The sequence below is a fragment of the Mixophyes fleayi genome, chromosome 4 (assembly GCF_038048845.1).
Source record: "Mixophyes fleayi isolate aMixFle1 chromosome 4, aMixFle1.hap1, whole genome shotgun sequence".
In the NCBI taxonomy this organism is placed as follows: Eukaryota; Metazoa; Chordata; class Amphibia; order Anura; family Limnodynastidae; genus Mixophyes; species Mixophyes fleayi.
In genome coordinates this window covers 255,809,662-255,829,659 of record NC_134405.1, presented here as the reverse complement: position 1 = coordinate 255,829,659, position 19,998 = coordinate 255,809,662, and the positions used below count along the sequence as shown (strand labels likewise).

General features: G+C 44.2%; 1 protein-coding gene across 9 annotated transcripts in view; it reads left to right on the top strand.

Moving 5' to 3' along the window:
- Window positions 1-10,322: 10,322 nt before the first annotated feature.
- Window positions 10,323-19,998, top strand: part of TCERG1 (transcription elongation regulator 1) — a 39,003-nt gene continuing 29,327 nt past the window's right edge. For 5 of the 9 annotated variants that reach the window (XM_075209666.1, XM_075209665.1, XM_075209664.1 and 2 more), the window contains exons 1-5: window positions 10,328-10,432; window positions 13,690-13,821; window positions 14,348-14,594; window positions 16,304-16,492; window positions 19,561-19,894. In XM_075209666.1, coding sequence (XP_075065767.1) covers window positions 10,383-10,432; window positions 13,690-13,821; window positions 14,348-14,594; window positions 16,304-16,492; window positions 19,561-19,894 — 952 coding nt within the window. In that variant the 5' untranslated portion in view covers window positions 10,328-10,382. Of the gene's footprint in view, window positions 10,433-13,689; window positions 13,852-14,347; window positions 14,595-16,303; window positions 16,493-19,560; window positions 19,895-19,998 lie in introns of those variants that run through there. The other 4 variants (XM_075209668.1, XM_075209667.1, XM_075209663.1 and 1 more) reach the window with 3 other exon arrangements.

The following is a 19,998-nucleotide window of genomic DNA, read 5'->3' as shown; positions in this document are numbered from 1 at the left end:
AGCTCTGGAGGAGTGGCGACACTTACTAGAAGGCGCTTTATATCCTGTTACCATATTCACAGACCATCAAAATTTAACATTAATTTGTGAAGCTCGCTGTTTGAATCCTCAGCAGGCCCGCTGGGCATCATTTTTTGCTCGCTTCAATATGACTCTTACTTTCTGTCCATGGGCTAAAAATGGGCGAGCAGACGCTCTATCCCGCTCTTTTGATGATATAGACCGCCTGAATCCATTGATTCCTCAATGCATCATCGACCCTTCTAACATTGTGGCAGTTACCAATACTGTTAAGGCTGTTCCCCCTACAGGACGATCGTTCGTGGAACCACAGCTACGACTCAAGGTGTTGCGATGGGCTCATTCTTCTTGTATCGCGGGTCACGCTGGAATAAAGAAGACCACATTCCTTCTCTGTTGTCGTTTTTGGTGGCCCACTATACGTGCTGATATACGTGATTTTATTGCAGCCTGTACCATCTGTGCCCAACACAAGACTTCCAGGAAGGTTCATGCTGGATTGCTTCGACCGTTGCCCACGCCTATTGCTCTCTGGGAAAGTATAGCCATGGATTTTATCACTGACCTTCCCTGCAGTTCGGGATTCAATACCATCTGGATCCATTACCGAATACCATCTGGATCCATTTCCGAATACCTGCTCCTTAGTTCCAGCGGTGGACTCTCTCTATTGAGAATTCTCCATCATTTGGGCCAAAACCAGGGCAGCCCTGCAGAAGGGGACTCAGCACCACAAAACATTTGCGGATCGTCACCGAAGACCTACTCCTTTATTAAAGGAGGGGGACCAAGTATGGTTATCCACGAAAGACTTAAAACTAACGGTACCATCTATGAATATGGCCCCACGTTTCATTGGTCCCTACACCATCTCACAGGTCATCAACCCTGTCTGTGTCAAGTTAAAGCTACCCGCTTCATTGCGATGTCACAATACCTTTCATGTGTCCTTACTTCGACCATTGGTGATTAACAAATTCTTTGTACCTCCTTCTCGACCTCCTCCAGTTCAAACTTCCTCAGGAACAGAGTTTGAGATCAGCCGAATCCGGGATTCCCGTATCCGCTATGGTCGACAACAGTTGCTTGTCCACTGGAAGGGGTTTGGTCCTGAAGAAAGATCTTGGGTGGACAAACCAGATTTTCATGCCCCCCTGCTGCTCAAGAGATTTTTCCAACAGAGGGGAGGAGGAGGAGGGCATACTGTCAGGCGCCGCCCGCGATCTCCGGGACGGCCGTCTGTATCCGCTGTATCGTGTCTGGTTGCCTAACAACCAGACGCATCACTTCCGGCCGCCCGGCCGCCAGTTACTGCCCACAGAGCGTTCCCGTTGCCTAGCAACGGGACGCTATGCTAAGCGCGCTAGGTGCTAATCATGACAGCGCTCAGCGCTGGGTTCCCATTGGTCAATGGGACTATATAAGCCTTCCTAGTGCTCCCTTCCAGTGCCAGAGTTTCAGGTCTACCTGTCCTCCAGCGTTTCCAGCGTACCTGTGATAACTTGTCTCCTGACCTTTGCCTGCCTCCTGATTATCTGCCGTTTGCCTGTGACCCTTGTGACCCGGATTGCCTTGACTACCCTTTTGGATCTCCCTTCTGTACCACGCTGCCAGAACGCTACCGACCCGGCTTGACTCACTACCCCTTTGGATTCTCCTTGTGTACCTGCCTTGCCCTCACCATTGCTGAACCGGCCTGTCTGACATTTCTCTCGTGCTTCGCTATCTGACTCGTGGAAGGACCGCGACCTGCGTGTTCCCTGCAGCTGAGTCCATACCTCCTTGCGGGGTCCCTGGTGAACACCAGGGGCACGTTAGACTCTGCACCTTCCTTCGAGTAGTGCCAACGATAGCAGGTACGCTATACTCAGTCGTGACAAATTGATTCTTTGATCCACCTTGCTAACTTGGGCTTGAAAGAAGCACAACCTCTGCAAGACCACTCTGGAAGTACAAATAGTTGTTTTGTCTTTCTGAGACTCTATGTTCTAGTAATATATATAGATATTGCTTTGACCATGTCCAGAGTATGAAGCTGTTTTTCTTCTTCATTAGTTGTGCGCAGAGTGATGGCAGAACTATCAAGCAGAATGCTAAGACCAGATATCTGTACCTTCAATGTGGAGGGAGCTAATCCCTTAGCAAAGCCGTCTTTCAAGAACTCTAAGATCACCAGAACACTGGCTATCATGGGATCACCCATCCTGTTCTTTACCCAGAAAATGAATCTTTCCCAGACCCTGTAGTAAATTGTAAAGGAGTTCTTTTTCCTTGCTTGAACTAATATGTCTACCACTTCGTCCGAAACACCTTTGAGTCTTAAGAGCGACTGCTCAGTTGCCAGACCAATTGAAGGGAGTCTGGTTCTCAATGTAATAATAGGCCCTGATATATGAGGTCTGGTCTGCTTGGCAATGGCCATGGTTGCCCCTAGAGCATTCTCCTTGCTACCGGGAACCAGGGGCGACGAGGCCAACATAGGAGGACTGCTATCACTTCCGCCGGTTCCTTCTTCATTTTCCTCAGTAGCTGAGAGATGATTGGAAAGGAGGGACACGTACCGTAGATTTAAGTACCATGCTATCGAAAGGGTGTCTATCCTTGCTGTCCTTGTACCAGGAGTGAAACTGGGGTATCTTGTCCCCTGTTGCCATAAGATCTATTTCTGGAATCCCAAACTTTTGACTTATTAACTGAAAAACTTCCTTGTGTAAAGTCCATTCTCCTGGATGTATTTGGTGCCTGCTTAGGGAGTCCGCAATGACATTGTCCTTGCCCACCACATGGAGGGCTGAGAGCAATTTAATGCCCCTTTCTGCCCATCACATTAGGGTGATCACTTCTGCTGTCATTGCTCTGCTTATGGTTCCTCCTTGTCTGTTTATAAAAGTCACTACTGTTTTGTTGTCCGAGAATATTCTTAGATGCTAGGACTGGCCTCATTTCCAGGATGTCAACCTGGAGATGTCTCTCCTCCTCCAGTCAGGTGCCCTGCTTTATCTTTGTATACATGTGAGCTCCCCAGCCCATGGAACTGGCATCCGTTGTGACAATCGTTCACTCTGACTCTGAGAGAGTTACACCCTGATTTCTTAGGCCCAGATGCTGCCACCAATAGAGGGATCGTCTTGCCTTCTTTGGAAGGTTGAGCATAAAATCTAGTGATCCTACCGTCTGATCCCATTTGGCATAAGGACTTGACTGAAGGCTCCTCATGTGCCACCTTGCCCAGAAGGATGCCTATAATCAAGGAGAACATTCCCGGAAGGCAGAGGCAGTTTTGTGCTGAAACTCATGTTCCAGGTTGAACTTGATGTGCTTGAGACTTAATTTTGATCAGTCTTTCTTATGTGAGGCATACTGTCACGAAAGTCAGATAGTTGGAATAGTTTTGATCTCTGCTTGAGTGACAGCTACCCTCAGAGAGGTGCGGAATCTAACGGAGAGGTATTCACCAGGAGTTCCCGCAAGGGAATACCATCTTAGCTGTCCTCAACCGCAGTTCGCAGTCCTCTAGGGGGCGCAGAGCAAATAATACAGAGAACCACAAAGTAACTGTAAGGCAGAATGAAATGTAGCCTCAGGTGTATAGAATTGTGGAACAGGACGAATGCTGTGCGATGATCAGCAGTATAGCCACAAATCTCGATAATAGGATAGGCTGAGCAGGTTGTACTGTGAAGCCATGAGCTGCCGGACGGAAGAACTGAGGAATAGACTAGTGTAGAAATTCAGGAACAGGACAGATACTGAGCGATGCAGTATAGTCACAGGTTTTACCAGCGGAATAAGCTGAACAGGTATAGCTGTGAAGCGATGCACTGCAATGAGCACAAGTACTGAGATCCACACAGGTGTTAGAGCTCTGGAACAAAACTGATGATGAACGATACTCGGCAGTGAGGCCACAGGTCTTGATTGTAGAATAAGCTGAACAGGTAATGCTGTGAAGCGTTGAACTGCGAAGAGCAAAAGCACGGAGATCCACACATGTGTTATAACTCTGGAACAGGACCAATGATGAGAGAAGCCGTAGCCGAAATCGGGAAGACAAGAACAAAGGCAAGTATGAACACGAACGGGAGTCAGAGGAGATGCTTCCTATCAGGTAGGGAGACCTGCTGATCTGACACCCATAGAAAGGAGGAGGAACCTTATAAAAGGAACTAGCTGGTGATCCTCTTATCATCGTGGAGCAGAGGTTTTAAAAGGCTCCTGGGGTTGTGCATGTGCAGAATACTAGGCAAGATGGCGTCCGAGGATAGAGAAACGCCAGGCTGTACAACAGATAGGAGTAACCATGGAAAACTCATGTATACAAGGATCAGAATGGAACTAAACCGGTGAGATGCGTGATACATACTTTCTCCTGCTCTGTACCAATTCGTACCCCTAGAAACAGGAGTTGCTGTGAGGCTACGAGATGACTTTTTGATGTGTTGATTTGACAGCCATGTTGTTGTAGAACGAGAACTACATGAGCAGTAGCCTTTTGGGCCAACTTCTCTGACTTTGCTGTGACCAGAATGTCATCCAGGTACAGCCATAAAGCTATGTCTCACTCTCTGAGTGCTGCTACCAGAACTATCGGGACCTTTGTAAAGGTTCGTGGGGACGTGGCAAGCCCGAACCGGAGGCAAGTAAACTGAAAGTGCTTTCCAGGTATACAGAATCTTCGAAATTGTTGGTGCTGGCTTGTAATGGGGATATGAAATATGCATCTTTCAGATCTATTGCGGTCAAGAAGTCTCTTTTCTCTATCCCTTTGAGAATGGAACTGACTGATTCCATTCGGAAATGTCTTGCTTGTACAAACTGATTGAGGGACCGTAAGTCCAACACAGTCCTGAAAGACCCTGATGCCTTTTGAACTAAAAACAGCTATGAGTAGAATCCCATGCCTTCCTAGCCTGCCGGGACGGAGACAATAGTTTCTGCTTCTATTCTGCTTCCACCAGACTTCTGAGGCTGTCTGTTAGGGGTTGTTGTTCTATGAAAGATGTTGCACTCCGCGATTGGATAAATCTGTTTTCTTGTGGCCAAGTGTGAATTTGTATGGCGTAGCCCCTAACCACAATCTCTTGGACCCACCGATGTTTGATGGTCTGTTTCCAAATCACTGCAAAGCGCGCAATCCTGCCCCAGACTGGAATTTGCAGAGACTGGATCTGAAGACAGCCATTGGGTTCTCAGCTGTCCTTGTTTACCCTTTCTTGTTTTAAAGCGCCCAAAGGACTATCTTGCCATGGTATTCGGCTGTCTAAAATACTGTCTTCCAAGCCTATAGGCACGAGCTTCTCTAAATTATTGTCTAGAGGAACTATAAGGGAAACATTTTCTCCTGTTGTCTTGGGGTAGGCAATTAGCCATACCACTTGCTAGCCTTTGCATCATATTATCCAGCTTCTCACCAAACAGAAAATTACCTTTGAATGGAAGAGTTTCCAGATGGCTTTTTGCCTGCCATCCATGGACGTAGCCAAAGAGCCCTTTTTGCTACCACCGCCAAAGACATGCTCCTCTAAGAAAAGGCAATAGTATCTAAAGAAGCATTACACAAAAAAATCAATGCTAATAATTTCTAGGGATACAATCTGCTGATTTTATCCTCAATATCTGTATGCAAGGTGCTGATCCACAGTCTGAGGGTTCTGGCTACTGAGGCCATAGCTACCCCTCATTTAAGTGTGATCCCAAAGGATATGTGTAACCTTTTGAAAGAGCTTTCCATTCTCCTGTCCATGATGTCTTGCAATGGACCTCCATCATCCAAAGGGAGAGTGACGCTTGCTGAGAGACCGGCTATGGCTGAATCAACTTTAGGCACTGAGCACCATTTTAACACATCCTCATCCTGAAAGGGATACTTCCGATTTAACCTTTTCATATTAAGGCAACTTTTATCCATGGTTTGCCATTCTTTACAAATCAATTCCTTTACAACCTTATGGGCATGGAACACCCTAGATTTCTCTTTATGATCTAAGAATAGTGCATCCTGCAGTCTAGCGGGGGTTGGTACATCTTCGATACCCAAAGACTTATTTATGTGTTTCAGGATAACATTAGCTGCATTCAGATGAATAGTCCTAGGATCTTCTTCAATTTCATCCTTACTATCAGATATGGATTCTACGTTCCATAATGAGCTGACAGACTCAGTGGATGGGCCGAGTAACTCGTCCTCAATGTCCTCCCCCCTTGGTGCTCTACTCCTCTTTGTCCCCTGTTCTTGGGGCTGAATTTCCTGCATTGCTCTCATCATCCATGAGAAGAATTGTTTAAACTGCTCTGGAGGTTGAGGATCTTCCACAGTTTTAGGGGCACATGACACACATAAAGTCCCAACATAATTTTTATTTAAATTGACATCACAGGCTGTACAGACAATTTGTTAGCCTTGCTTGATCTATTTCCTTGCACAGGTTCCATAGGGGTACTGTACAAAACAAATCCAAGAACTTATTAAGCACCTAACTGCCTAAAGCAACCGCAAATAAACACCCATACTAAGGGCTTACCTTAGGGTGTCCTTCAGCTTTTTTGGGGCCTCTTTTGCGCCTAGTCCATCTGTGCAGGTATATCCAGCTTCTGGATGAGGTATGCCTGCAGCTGAAGACAACAATAAGCCCCTTGTTATGGGTGTGAACTGTTTATAAGGCTTGCTGGCAGTGACGTCATCATTGTGAGTCAAATCTGCAGTCGTCATTTAGTGTATATAAACAGTATAGATATACCCTATTTAAGTGCCTCTCTCCAGTAAGTCAAACTTTATTTTCCTCAGAAAAAGAAAAATCATGTTTCTTAAACACCGGCGCTTTTACCGCAAAGGGAGCGCACTGCGCATGCACCTGCACAGGAGCGTACTAGCATGCGCCCGCACAGGAGCGCACCACTACCAGCTTCCGACAACCACACTGTTGACATTCCAGCACTCGGGCCTAGTATTCCAGCATTCTCCTTGTTCACAGTTCCATTGCTGCTCTTTGATCCAGAGAGGGGGGCGACCACCATCAGGCTCCAGCACTGCACAGGCCCCCGCTACTGCTACTTCACTTGTAGTCAGGAAAGCGTCCCAGGAAAAGCCAGACCTATGCAGGTAAGCCTTGAGACAAAAAACACTACACTACACTACGCTTCACTGTTTAACTCACTGAGACAGGAAAAAAAAGATACCAGGGGGTAGATGTTCCGATTTTTGCAAGTCGCCGGAAATCAGTGACCTGTTAGGGGAAATTTAAAGCGGCGATGCCTTGTAAAGGCAAAACTTACCTTTACAAGGCATCGTCGCTTTAAATTTCCCCTGCAAATTTGCCGATTTCCAGTATCAGAACTTGATACATTTACCCCCAGGATGAAGGAGCCACAATATATACCCTCCAGGTGGTGAAAAATGTTACTGTCTACAATTCAGCTGAGTAGGATTTTAACCCATTGTAAGGGCTGCCATGGCGTAGGAAAAAGTAAAAAGTATTAAGAGATCCAGATGCTCTAATTTTTTTTCATTGCATTGCATCAGCAAAATCTGTGTGATAAGGTTACTATTTTAAGTGACACTTTGCAACATTGTGCACATGCAACACGGCATTGTCAGTTTCGTAACATGCTAAAGGTGGATGATGAGGTATTCAGTGCGGATTTGCCTTATCATTCTAAAGTGTGTTGGCTATCACAGGGACAGGTGTTAGACAAAATTTTATCTCTGCGAGAACAGATAGTTCAATTTTATGAAGGACAGCCAGGGCTGGTGCAAGGGTTCTCGGCACCCTAGGCAAAATGTCAAAATACCGCATGAACACACCATATACCCGCTTCACAGACCCTCACATGCTTGACTTTGTGCTTTTGTGCTTAAAAAAAATAGAAAAAAAGGCAAGCCTTACCTCCTCCAGTGGTCCAGATGCAGTGATGTTTGATGCAAAACGCTGTCCAGACTCCACTACAGACACAGGATTTCTAGAGGGGAGGTATCCAGGTGTTAGATTTCGGAACAAAAAACTTGACACAATAAGCCTAGGAATTATGCACTTGTTAAAGGCATGGGCCTCTTCTTTCCTTTATTGGTCCACATGGAAATAACAAGTAATCCAAATAGATGGCCCTAACATGTCCCTTCATCACACCACTTACGCCCCTCTGCATCACACCACTTACCCCCCTCTGCATCACACCACTGCCCCCCCTGCATCACACCACTGCCCCCCCTGCATCACACCACTGCCCCCCCCTGCATCACACCACTGCCCCCCCCTGCATCACACCACTTACCCCCCCTCTGCATCACACCACTGCCCCCCCTGCATCACACCACTGCCCCCCCCTGCATCACACTACTGCCCCCCCCCTGCATCACACCACTTACCCCCCTCTGCATCACACCACTGCTCCCCCTGCATCACACCACTGCCCCACCCTCTGCATAACCCAACTGTCCCCTCTCAAGCACACTGCTGGGACTCAATGTGCCCCCCCTGGGTCTCAATATCCCCTCCCTGGATCTCAATGTCCCACCTCTAGATCTCAGTCACCACTCCCTGGATCTCAATGTGTCCCCCCTGCATCACACCACTGCCCCCCCTCCCTGCATCACACCACTGCCCCCCCTTTGCATCACACCACTACCCCCCCACCACCCCCCCCATGGGACTCAATGTGCCCCACCGAGTCTCAATATCCCCTCCCTGGATCTCAATGTCCCATCTCTAGATCTCAATGTCCCATCTCCAGATCTCAGTCACCCCTCCCTGGATCTTAATATCCCCCCCCCTGTAGCCTACCAATGCCCCCCTCCCCTCTTTCCTTACCTGAAACTTGTCTCCATGAAGCTGCTCCTCTCTGCCGGGCTCCTGACACTGTCGGGACGTGATGATGATGTCACGCCCGACAGTCAGTGAGGGGACGGTGTGCCCCATCGGCTGTTGGAGGGGAGGGCGGCGATGGCGATCAATAGTCCCTTCCCCCTCCTTGTAGATTTATCTCAAGCTGTGCGGCGGCCCTGAAAGCTATGCTCAGCAGTCGCCGCACAGTATTACTCAATGTATTTAACCTCTGTGGTGCCCACCAGAGCCCAGCGACTTAGGCAGATGCCTAACGCTGCCTAATGGGAGCGTCAGGCCTGTGGACAAGATCAGCAATGTGTATAATTGAAAGATGATTTCTATAGGAATGCTGCATTTCTGTGTGATATTGTTAAATCAAAATTATGTTAATATTTCTTTACAAGATAAAACTAAGTATATATATATAATATGTGGCAAAAAATCCAAGTATTTCGAAAAAGCTATCTTTTTTCAAAACACTTCATCTTCACAAGGAAATTTAGGATGGACATATTCCCCAGTTAGCAAAGGTCACTGATGAGCAGGATGATATATGCAACTCCTTTGAAGAATAAGCAGCTGTTATAGACTTATTAATTTGAGAATACAATGAAAGGTTCACTGACTTTGAGGATCATGACATCACACTCAAATTACCATTTCAGCCTCACCTAGTTGATGTCCCCTAGGCACCTAAAGAAGTAGAGATGGAATTGATTGAGCTCTCAGTAGAAGGCATTCTAAAGCATACTTGCCAACTCTCCCGGAATGTCCGCCCTCTAGACATGCCCCCGTCCCGGATACAACTTGCCAAAAGTAGGCAAGTATTTTCTAAAGTCATTATTTGATGCTAAGAAAGATCCAATTGAAATACGGAAAAATGCAGTAGAAAACCCATGCTTTCGGCAAGCCCAAAAATACTTTTCAACCACTTATTGCTGCAAATCTACATTTTCCTACCTACCCCTTAAACAAGACACACTTAAGGATCAGCTGAAACTGTGGATCTCCATGCTGAGCCCAAATATTCAAATGCTTTCCAACAAAAAAACAGACATAACAAAGTCATTAAAAGCTTAGTTAACTTTAGATTTAAGTTAGTTTTACAAAATAATGGTAATTTTTAAGTATACTTAATTGAAGTTTCTTGAATGCAGCCTTATTTGTTTACAGCTAAATTAATGCGGAAATCCAACAAAAAAAGGTTCTCCATATCTGATTTAGCTGGTCAACACTATCGAAAGTGACAACAACTACTCAGCTGCTGTGGAATAGTAAATCAAAGACATGGGGCATATGCCCGTACTAGGGCCCAGCGGTTGTGCATTCTGCGCATGCGCCCCACATCCGCCAGTAGGAGGCGCTGGTGTCTCTCTCCACCTCGCTGTGCGTTTGTTGGCCTTCCTCTACAGGAAATTGTCACTCACAGTACCCGGAACCAACATTGACTGACATGTCCTTCAGCCAATAGCACCAGGGGTATGTCAGTCAGGTGGTCAGTGTGTGGGTGGAGCAGTCGTGAAGCGGTCGGTTGTTCCTGTAATGGCGGAACGCGGGGACTCCGATGTCGAGAGATACAATAGTGAGATTAGGTATGTGACGGCGGGTACACCGCTGCGGCTGTATGTGTAAGGGGCGGATGTGTGTGCTGGGTGGCTCGGCCACAGCACAGCCCGCGCACTGATACTGCTATATGTAACGTGTCCAGCAGTGCACATGTCTGTTATTGGGACACTGATTCTATTGGGGTGTGTGTAGGTCCGATGACCGGGTGTAATGTAGACAGTATGGGGGGAGGGATCCCAACAGTACCATCATTTATTACTAGATCGCCCTGTACATCTGTTCCTTTCACTTCTTACATGTTTGTTGTTGCTGATTTTGCGTCTTACTATAATCACACAACTCCTATTCATATGTGGGTTGTTGCATAGATTGCCCCTCCTCCCATAGTGGAGCAAGTACAGGAATTGTTCTTTGCTAGCATGGGAGGATCACACTGCCATAGCTCTGATATTATGGCTTTTAAACTCTGTGTGTGTATATGTGTGTATATATATATATATATATATATAATATATTTTGTAATCTCCACGTACAAGGCAGCTATCTCTTACACCTGAAAGTGGTAAATGAATGCATTAATTTAGCATTTTAAGCTAAGGTAGGTTTCAAAGGTGGTGTTTAATGTAAAAAAAATATTGCTAAAGGTTTCTATTGCAGTGGAGCTTATTTATTGGTTTATGGCTAGCAAATAAAGCTGTGTCCACATACTTTTTTTTTCTTTAACTACAGTTTGATAGTTTCATAGAGGGCCTCATTTATAGGTCTGTTAATTAAAGGACAAACAGTCCTATCTCCAGCGAAAATGGGTGTCTTTTGCTGGAGATAGGGCATCGCCCTGCCGGCAGTAAAATTCTGCAGGTCTCGCCGGAGATAGTTTTCCCATGCAAATCTGTACCTCTTCAAACTGGTCTGGTGAAGTGATAAGTAATTCATACCACTCTGGGCCAGTGGCGCTCAGGTGCCTCATCAAGATTTTAATGGTAAATTATGACGATATGCGATTTTCTTTCCGCGGCCATAGAAAATCTCATCGCTGCATTTTCATTAATAGACTGCAGAGAGTGAATTTAGATTTTACAGCAAATCCTGCCAAATGTTAGACTTACACTTGGACAAACCATGTTGCAATGTTTGCATGCAGTGAAAAAACTGCATGTAGCACCCACATACTGGACACTGCCATTTAGATTTGCGCTAGGATGTGCCTACTCCCAACTCTAATCTGTCCACACTTTTTAACCCAGCCTCACTCTTTCTTGCAGCTGAATGTGACTTTGTCAAGTTACAAAATTGCACACTTTAGCCGTTTTTTCTCAAAACTCTAAATGAGTCTTGGGGCTAGATTTACTAAGCTGCGGGTTTGAAAAAGTGGGGAAGTTGCCTAACCAATCACATTCTAGCTGTCATTTTGTAGAAAGCACTAAATAAATGATAGCTAGAATCTGATTGGTTGCTATAGGCAACATCCCTACTTTTTCAAACCCGCAGCTTAGTAAATCTTGCCCTTAGTGTGTGTTTCTTATAAAGGAAGGGATCCGGATTTCATTAGCAAACATGGCACACAGTCTAGTTATTCTAAATGCATAGTTGTCTGCTGAAGTTCACCATTCATGTCCTTGATTAGGAAACTTAATAAATATTGCAGCATGTAGTAAGTACCCCTTCATTAATTGTCTGATTGTCCAGAGCTGTGTTAATTAAATACTTCTGAACACTAGTGGGTATGTTGACATTGGTCTCATTGTCCGACCCGTTTAAATGCATTGGACTAGTGTTAAAAATCCTAGTAAAACCATGTCATTTAATGGCAGCGGGTAATACTTATTTACACTGTCATTTCATATTCTGTAGTTAACCACAGCAAGATACTCTTGTTACAGTTTACAGGTAGAATTGTTACAAATTAAGGCTACTTCTAAGTACTCTGTAGTCTCTTGCTTTTTTTCTAACATACTATTATTTTGTTACTACCCACCTATAAAATGTAAATTAGAAAAAAATAAACAGCTTTAGGTGTTATGTTTATTGTTTGTAAATATTTTAACAGTATTTTACATTTACTAATGTTTATTAGATACATTAACTATTAACTACTAATTACTATAGCATTATATGTATAGTTGTATCCACAAAATGCTTTCCAAATGCAATAAAAATATAAACAAAAATAAACAACTCTGAAACAACTCTGAATAGATATAAATGCTTTGATAGAGAACAACAAGGCACAAATATAAAGCACTTAATTTAACAATAGTTTGAAGGGTGCACAAACCAATAAATAAAAAATAAACATTTCAAAGAGTAACTAAACTTGAAACAATATATTGATATGCTGTAGAGTAGACTATACTGTCTTGTGTCTCCTTGTAGGTTGCTCACTACATGCTGCCAAGTCTGTCCCACATCATGCAGGTATCCATGTATACTGCAATTTTAGCATCCAATTTAGCTTTGTTTTTCTCTAAAGACATAAGTAGCTTAAATCTCAATGTGTGGGCCTCAAAATGCCATCAATCTGGATAACACATGGGGGTAAATGTATCATACTCCGGTTTGTACAAGTCGCCGTAAATCGGCTAGTCGACAGCTAAAATTTAAAGCGGCGCTGCCTTGTAAAGGGAAACTTCCGATTTCCGGCGACTTGTACAAACCGGAGTATGATACATTTACCCCATCGTCTGAGTTTAGCAGCTTTCCATCAGGATGCACAGAAACTGAAGTTGGATTCTTTGTCAGGTATGCCAGTGGTGTCCTGTTGGATCTCCATGTTTGGCCTGGCACTGAATGGGCAGAACTTTTGGATTTGGCCACACTTATCTGTGGGGCCATTTTTTACAGATATTTGATTGCCTGCTCTAACTTGCAAGAGTGTATATACTTTCAACTTTTGGTCATTACTCTTGGCGGTTTACATATTACTTTTCTAAAAAATAAATGAAAGATAATTAGAGCATAGCATTGCCATGGTTAGGAAATTATATATGAAAATACCACCTATGTTGAGAGAGTGAAACTTCTAGTCAGTTTAGGCAGTTTGTAAAGCTGATTTATGTCTGTATAAAACACATATTTATCTTGCATGGCATTTTAAAATAAGTGCATTCATGTTTTCTTTCACTTTTTTGTTTCTGTTATAACGAACATTTCCATATAACTTTGCCCTTAATTGTAAAGTATATTCTTTTCACAAATAGGCTTTCATAAAGTATCCCTAATATATGTAGTTTTATAAAATGACTGTAATCTGTTTAAAATGTTTTTTTTATTTCTTTCGATGTAGCAGTTTCACGTGCGTCACTCCACTGGACTCCTCCCCCCTTCCTCCAGCATTACCTTCATATCTTTGCCAGTCCTCGCTGTATACTGACTGCTGGGAGACGGCAGACCTGGAGCCTCGGGGACTCCACACATGGTGAAATATTCATTCTGTTTTGATCCGATGGTGTGTAGTGAAGGCATTCCTTGAGTTAATATCCATGACATCTGTCCAATCTGGTTGTTCTTTCACTAGACTCCAATCAGCCCCAGAATAAATGTTTGGTCGCACAAGGAGTTCTCCAGTGTTCTTTATACAGTGGAGAACAATGGCGATATGAAGGTAGCAGTGGGGAGGGCAATACTAATGGACATTTTCTTTTAATCTTTGTATATTTACTTGACATGGCAAGTTAACAGTTCATACTAATGAAAAAATACTAAAGTCCTACTATGAACCTGCTGGTTTGCCAGATGTTTGTTAAAAATACAACCTATTAAAGAACTTCTCTTGATAGTCACTTTTGCACATAGAAATTTGAAGAATAGTGTTAGGGAATTAAGCCTGTAAGCTCCAGTGAAGCAGGGACTGATGTGAGTGATTGCATATTCTCTCTACAGCTCTGTTTAATATGATTGGCACTATATAAATAAATAATAAAACCTTGTTAAATTTATTTCAGGATGGCACAACAACAACAACAGCAGCAGCAGCAGCAAGCCCTGCGATTTCGTGGTCCTACACCTCCACCCACTGCTGTCTTGAGAGGTCCTCCTCCTCTTCTGCGTCCCCCTCCTCCGTTTGGAATGATGCGTGGACCTCCGCCACCACCACGTCCTCCATTTGGACGACCTCCTTTTGATCCAAATATGCCACCAATACCACCACCAAGTGGCATTCCTCCTCCAATAGGCCCTCCGCATCTTCAGGTAGAAATAGCACATTCACAGCCAACTATTCTAGTTTATTTAAAATGTCTACATTGCTTTTTAGAATATGCATTGCAAGATGATATAAACATTTTTTTTTCTTCATAGCTAGTTTTTGTGATGGATCATTAATATGTATCAGGCAGTTTAAAACAGTCTTTAGTGTTGTGTGTAAATCTTGTGTAGAGGTGATCTATGCTCAGTAAAACAATTTTTGTATCTAAAGAATATAGAAGTCTGTACTAGTATGTATGTGTGTGTGTGTGTATATAAATATATATATATATAATCTTAATATCATATCCCAATATCATATAGGGTTTAACGTTTAATCATCTGTTAACAATTTAGCACTGGACTGCATTAACCATACTCGGACTGCATTTAAACTGGAGAAGCAGAGTGGTCACTGGGGAATTTGTTCCCTATGAAAAACTTTCACATTGGAACACATGATAAAGTGCAGTGACTACAGTACACATTTTGTTTTCAGCACATTGAAGTTTAACACATGTTATGGTGTGAATAAACAGGAGAGTTTGGCATTGGAAACAATGTTGCCTGTGACTACTGTATTTTACGTCTAAGTGCACTTTGGCATTGGTTAACGTTAGTAAAATGAACATGTGTTGAAGATGTGTGAGGAAGCTTTTATGCTTCACTTCTCAAACACCACAGCACAGAATCTCTATACCCTTTTAAGCTGTCCCTTCAAGCTTGCCCTTAGTCCTTGTCTCTAATAAACCTCTAGTCCTTCATGCCCTAAATATTTCTGTGGTCTACATACCTATCCGGCTGTGCCCACCCCTGCAATATCTGATTAATATTCCTGACTTGTGTTTTGTGCCTAAAAGGTCAGCAGAACAATCAAGTCCTCAAACAATCATCATTTATTTATATAGTGCCACTAATTCTGCAGCGATGTACTCGCATCAGTCCCTGCCCCATTGGCGCTTACAGTCTAAATTCCCTAACATATACACACACACAGAGACTAGAGTCAATTTAATAGCAGACAATTAACCTATTAGTATACCAAAAACAGAACAGCAAAATGGGGTATTTCTGCGCAGTAAAACCAAAGGCAGCCCTTCACCTTACAGTACACAATTCCCAATTGTACTCTCTTATCACATGTAAACAACAAACATAAGGGAAAGATGGCGCTATTGGTAATATACTTCTAGTCCTTGGAACCAAATGTTGAATGTAAGTCAATGCATAAAATGTCCTGAATTCCAAATACTTTTTTGGAATTCAGGACATTTTATGCATTGACTTACATTCACCATTCACCATTTGGTTCCAAGGACTATAAGTATATTACCAATAGCGCCATCTTTCCCTTATGTTTGTTGTTTAACCTATTAGTATGTTTTTTTTAATGTGGGAGGAAACCCACAAACACGGGGAAAACATACAAACTCCACACAGATAAGGCCATGGTTGGGAATTGAACTCATGACCCCAGTGCTGTGATGCAGAAGTGCTAACCACTAAGCCAACATGCTACCATACTTAGGACAGGAATCCGCTCCTCACTGATGACCTCTGGAAAATTGCTGAACATTGAACTTTGAGTCTGCTAACTAGTTGTACGTTAAAATTTTGGATCATTGTGGCTTCTTAAAAATAATCTCTATTGCAATACTTTGTAATGTTTTTATTTTGTATCTATACATTTGTGATAATGTTTTATCTTTACACAGCGACCTCCCTTCATGCCCCCTCATATTGGAAGTATGCCACCTCCTGGAATGCTGTTTCCGCCAGGGATGCCACCAGTGTCTTCACCTGCAACAATGTCAAATCCCAGCCAAACTACTGCTCCTACACAGGCACCAACATTGCCACTAAATGAGGAAATCTGGGTAGAGAATAAGACTCCAGATGGCAAGGTTAGTAATGCAACCATTTGGAATATGAATTCTGCATATTATAGGTGCATGTAGAATAATACCCACTTCCTGGATATATTACATTAATAATAAGTGGTGGTTTTGTTTTTGGTGTTGCCATTGTTTTTACCATTCTTTGTGTATGCGCATGTTGACTTGAGTTGCTCTTCAGGCTTAGATGAGGACCTGTTGGAGTTGGCACTTAACTAGTTAACTTGTTTAATGTATCAAGATGACCGACCCCTCCCCTCTGCAACCCCTTGTAGCTCCTCAGTTTAGATTAAGTGCCCAGGGGAGTTGGGCTTACTTTTTGTGCTAGTAGTTTTATAATTTTATTTTTCCTTTATTTTTATTTTATTTGGATCTGAGGAGTGTGTTCTACAGATAGAGAGCACACTCCTATGGGGCAGCGGCACTAATCTGTCTTGTGATAGCTGAATAGCTCTCACTGACAGAGCTGGCAGTGTTTTAACAGTGTGGACAGGCGGCTGTCACACTGACAGCCTCCCGAAAAAAGGCGCTGCCTTTACAGGCATAGAGTGTCGGTACTCGGAGCGATGGCGACCACCATTTTGCTGGGGTATACCAGGCTCCCCCCTCAGAGGAAAGAGGGGGGAATCTTGGCTTAAGCTGCAGGATCCGTTTTTTTAGCCAGGACGGAGGATAGAACATGTGGTGGCCGCCACAGTAAGGGGAGAACACCGATTCAACGAGCAGCACCAGGACATGGGGGGGGGGGGGGGGGGAAGCTAAGGACTATAGAGCTCCCTCACCTCTTCCACATACATGGATGAACCCATCTGCGCACCAAAGCAATTGCCCGGGAAGACAGACTTACTCAGCCTAACACTATCTTCAGGGGACACTGCTGACTGACTCCTCTCCTGCATGTCGTGCTTAGCTGGAATGCGGAGTACCATGATTATATACCTTTCTATTCATATTAGATAGAGGGATATTTTGGTCTATGTTGGCAAATAGTAATAAAATCAGTTTGTATTCTGCCAAATTTCAAGATACAAGACACAACTTTTACTGTATAGATTAGTTGCTATACTTATATTTATTCAAGCTATATCTTGTGTGACTGTATTGCTATTGCTTAAGTGTGTTTTTCCTCTTAAAACAAATGTCAGACAAGGGAAAAGCACCACTTACAAAATATTTCACTTGTTCAAAATGTAAGGTTAAGTTGCCTATTGGACAAAAGGACCCGGGGGCACTTTGTACTGACTGTGACGCAGGGACGGTCACTACGCAGGCCCAGTCTAATGTACTACCACTACCGGAAGAACCAGCATGGGTATTTTCCATGGCGCAGTCTGTTAATTCTCTGGTCCAACAACTTACTAAGCCTACGGGTTTAACAGCGGTTTCTGCTGTTCTCCCCGCTGATTCAGTGCAAACTGCCCTTCCTGTGGCATTGGAGATGCCAGTGACCGCCGGGACATCAGAGGTGGCTGTGGCAGGTCCATCTGCTGTCACGAACCCTGGCCCTACCTCTGGAGAACCAACGTGGTCCTTATCCTTGGTCAGAGGCCTGGATAGATAAACCGTTTTCTAGGGGCTCCAAGATCTGGACTCTAGAAATAAGAGGCTTCGGTCTACAAATCCTCTCCTATCCCTCTCTGATTCTGAGAGGTCTTCAGAAGAGGAGGACGAGGCCATTTTTGACTTGGATTCTATGCAGATAATGGACTCGGAAGAATCCTCTAAATATCAGGGCATTTGCGATCTGGTCTTAGCAGTGAAGCAAGCCTTGGACTTTATGGATTTGGATGATCCCAAGTCTTCAGATCAGGGTCTTTTCATACTAATGAGAAGACACGTTATCCGTTTCACAATTAGTGCAATTAAGAAACATAGCAAAAGCAGCTTGGAAACAGCCAGACCGGAAGTTTACGATTCCAAGGAGATTCCTTACCCTGTACCCGCTACAGGAAGAGGACCTGGCCTGCTGGGAACAGATCCCAAAGGTTGACACTCCAGTAGCTCGTTTAGCTTGCCACACTACGCTTTCGGTGCCGGGTACAGCAGCCCTGCAAGATGCCACTGACCGCAAGGTCGAGGCTCAGTTAAAAGCTATCTTTCTTGCCAGAGCGATGGAAGCATGGGCAGATCAATTGGCCGAGGGACTGCAGGATTCAAAATTGCTTCCCCTTGCCTTGCATCTAAAGGAAGACTCTGGATACTAATGAGCCGGCTCAAAATGCAGCCTCTGTTTCCTCCTACATACAGGCTTCTGCTGTGGCAGCGAGAAGGACGCTATGGCTGATGTCCTGGGACATGGATACAGAATCTAAGAAATCACTTGAAACGTTACCATATTCAGGCGCAAGTTTGTTTGGCCCTGAATTGGACAATATGATTTGCCAGGTCACGGGTGGTAAAAGCACTTTTCTGCCAGTGAACGTTATGAAGACAAAACCTCTTCGATTTGGCTCCTTTCGGCAGCACTTTCGGGGGGACTTTTTTGCTAGAGGTAGGTCCTCCCTCGCTACGAGACGGCAATCCGCGAAAGCTACGGAAAAACCAGCATCCTGACTGCCATCCACCCCTTCTTGCGGCAGCAGAACTGGGGGGGACAATTGAGTCTGTTCAAAGAACAGTGGGATAGGATCCTCCCAAGACCTTTGGATTCATGGGATCCTGACGAGAGGGTATATGATAGACCTGTCAGGTCCAGCCTCTCGTCGCTTCTTTGCAACATCCTCACCCCGTGATCCAGAAAGGAGACGGGCGATGCGGCTCTGTGTCGCTTCTTTTCTTTCTGCAGGAGTCATTTGCACGGTACCAGACAACCAGAAATGACGGGTTCTATTCAAACCTGTCTCTGGTCCCGAAGTCGGATGGATCATTCCGACCGATCACCAAGCCTGCTCTAGCATGACAACTTATCACTGAGTAGGATATGTCTCAGTTGGTTAATTAACTAACCAGACCATGTTCTAATATAAAATCTTTAATATTTCAATATTAATATGTCTATATTGATGCTTGTTTATATGTGAGAACTTTTTTTGTGTGTTTTTTACTCATCCCTATTTTTTCTGGTTTTTTTCCTCTAGGCTTATTTTTACAATGCTCGAACCCGTGAATCTTCATGGAGTAAACCGGATGGAGTGAAGGTTATCCAGCAGTCCGAGCTGACTCCAATGATGGCAGCACAAGCGCAGGCCCAGGCTCAAGCCCAGGCCCAAGCAGTTCAGGCACAAGCTCAGGCAGCCCAAGTTCAGGGACAAGCTCAAGTGCAGAACCAGGCTGCTCATACACAGGCTGTCACAGGTGCCTCTCCAACAACAAGCAGCCCTTCAATAATGGTATCTACATCGGCTTCTTCAGTTAGTCAGTCGTCTTCAACTAATACTACCACATCGAATTCTGTTTCACAGGTGGTGCCTAGTAAGTATCAAAACGCTGTACATTGACTGTACAAAAAATGTTGTGCAATGACCTGAAATAGTGGGTAAAGTTGGTTCTGCTCAAGTGAGCTTACAGACATTTGG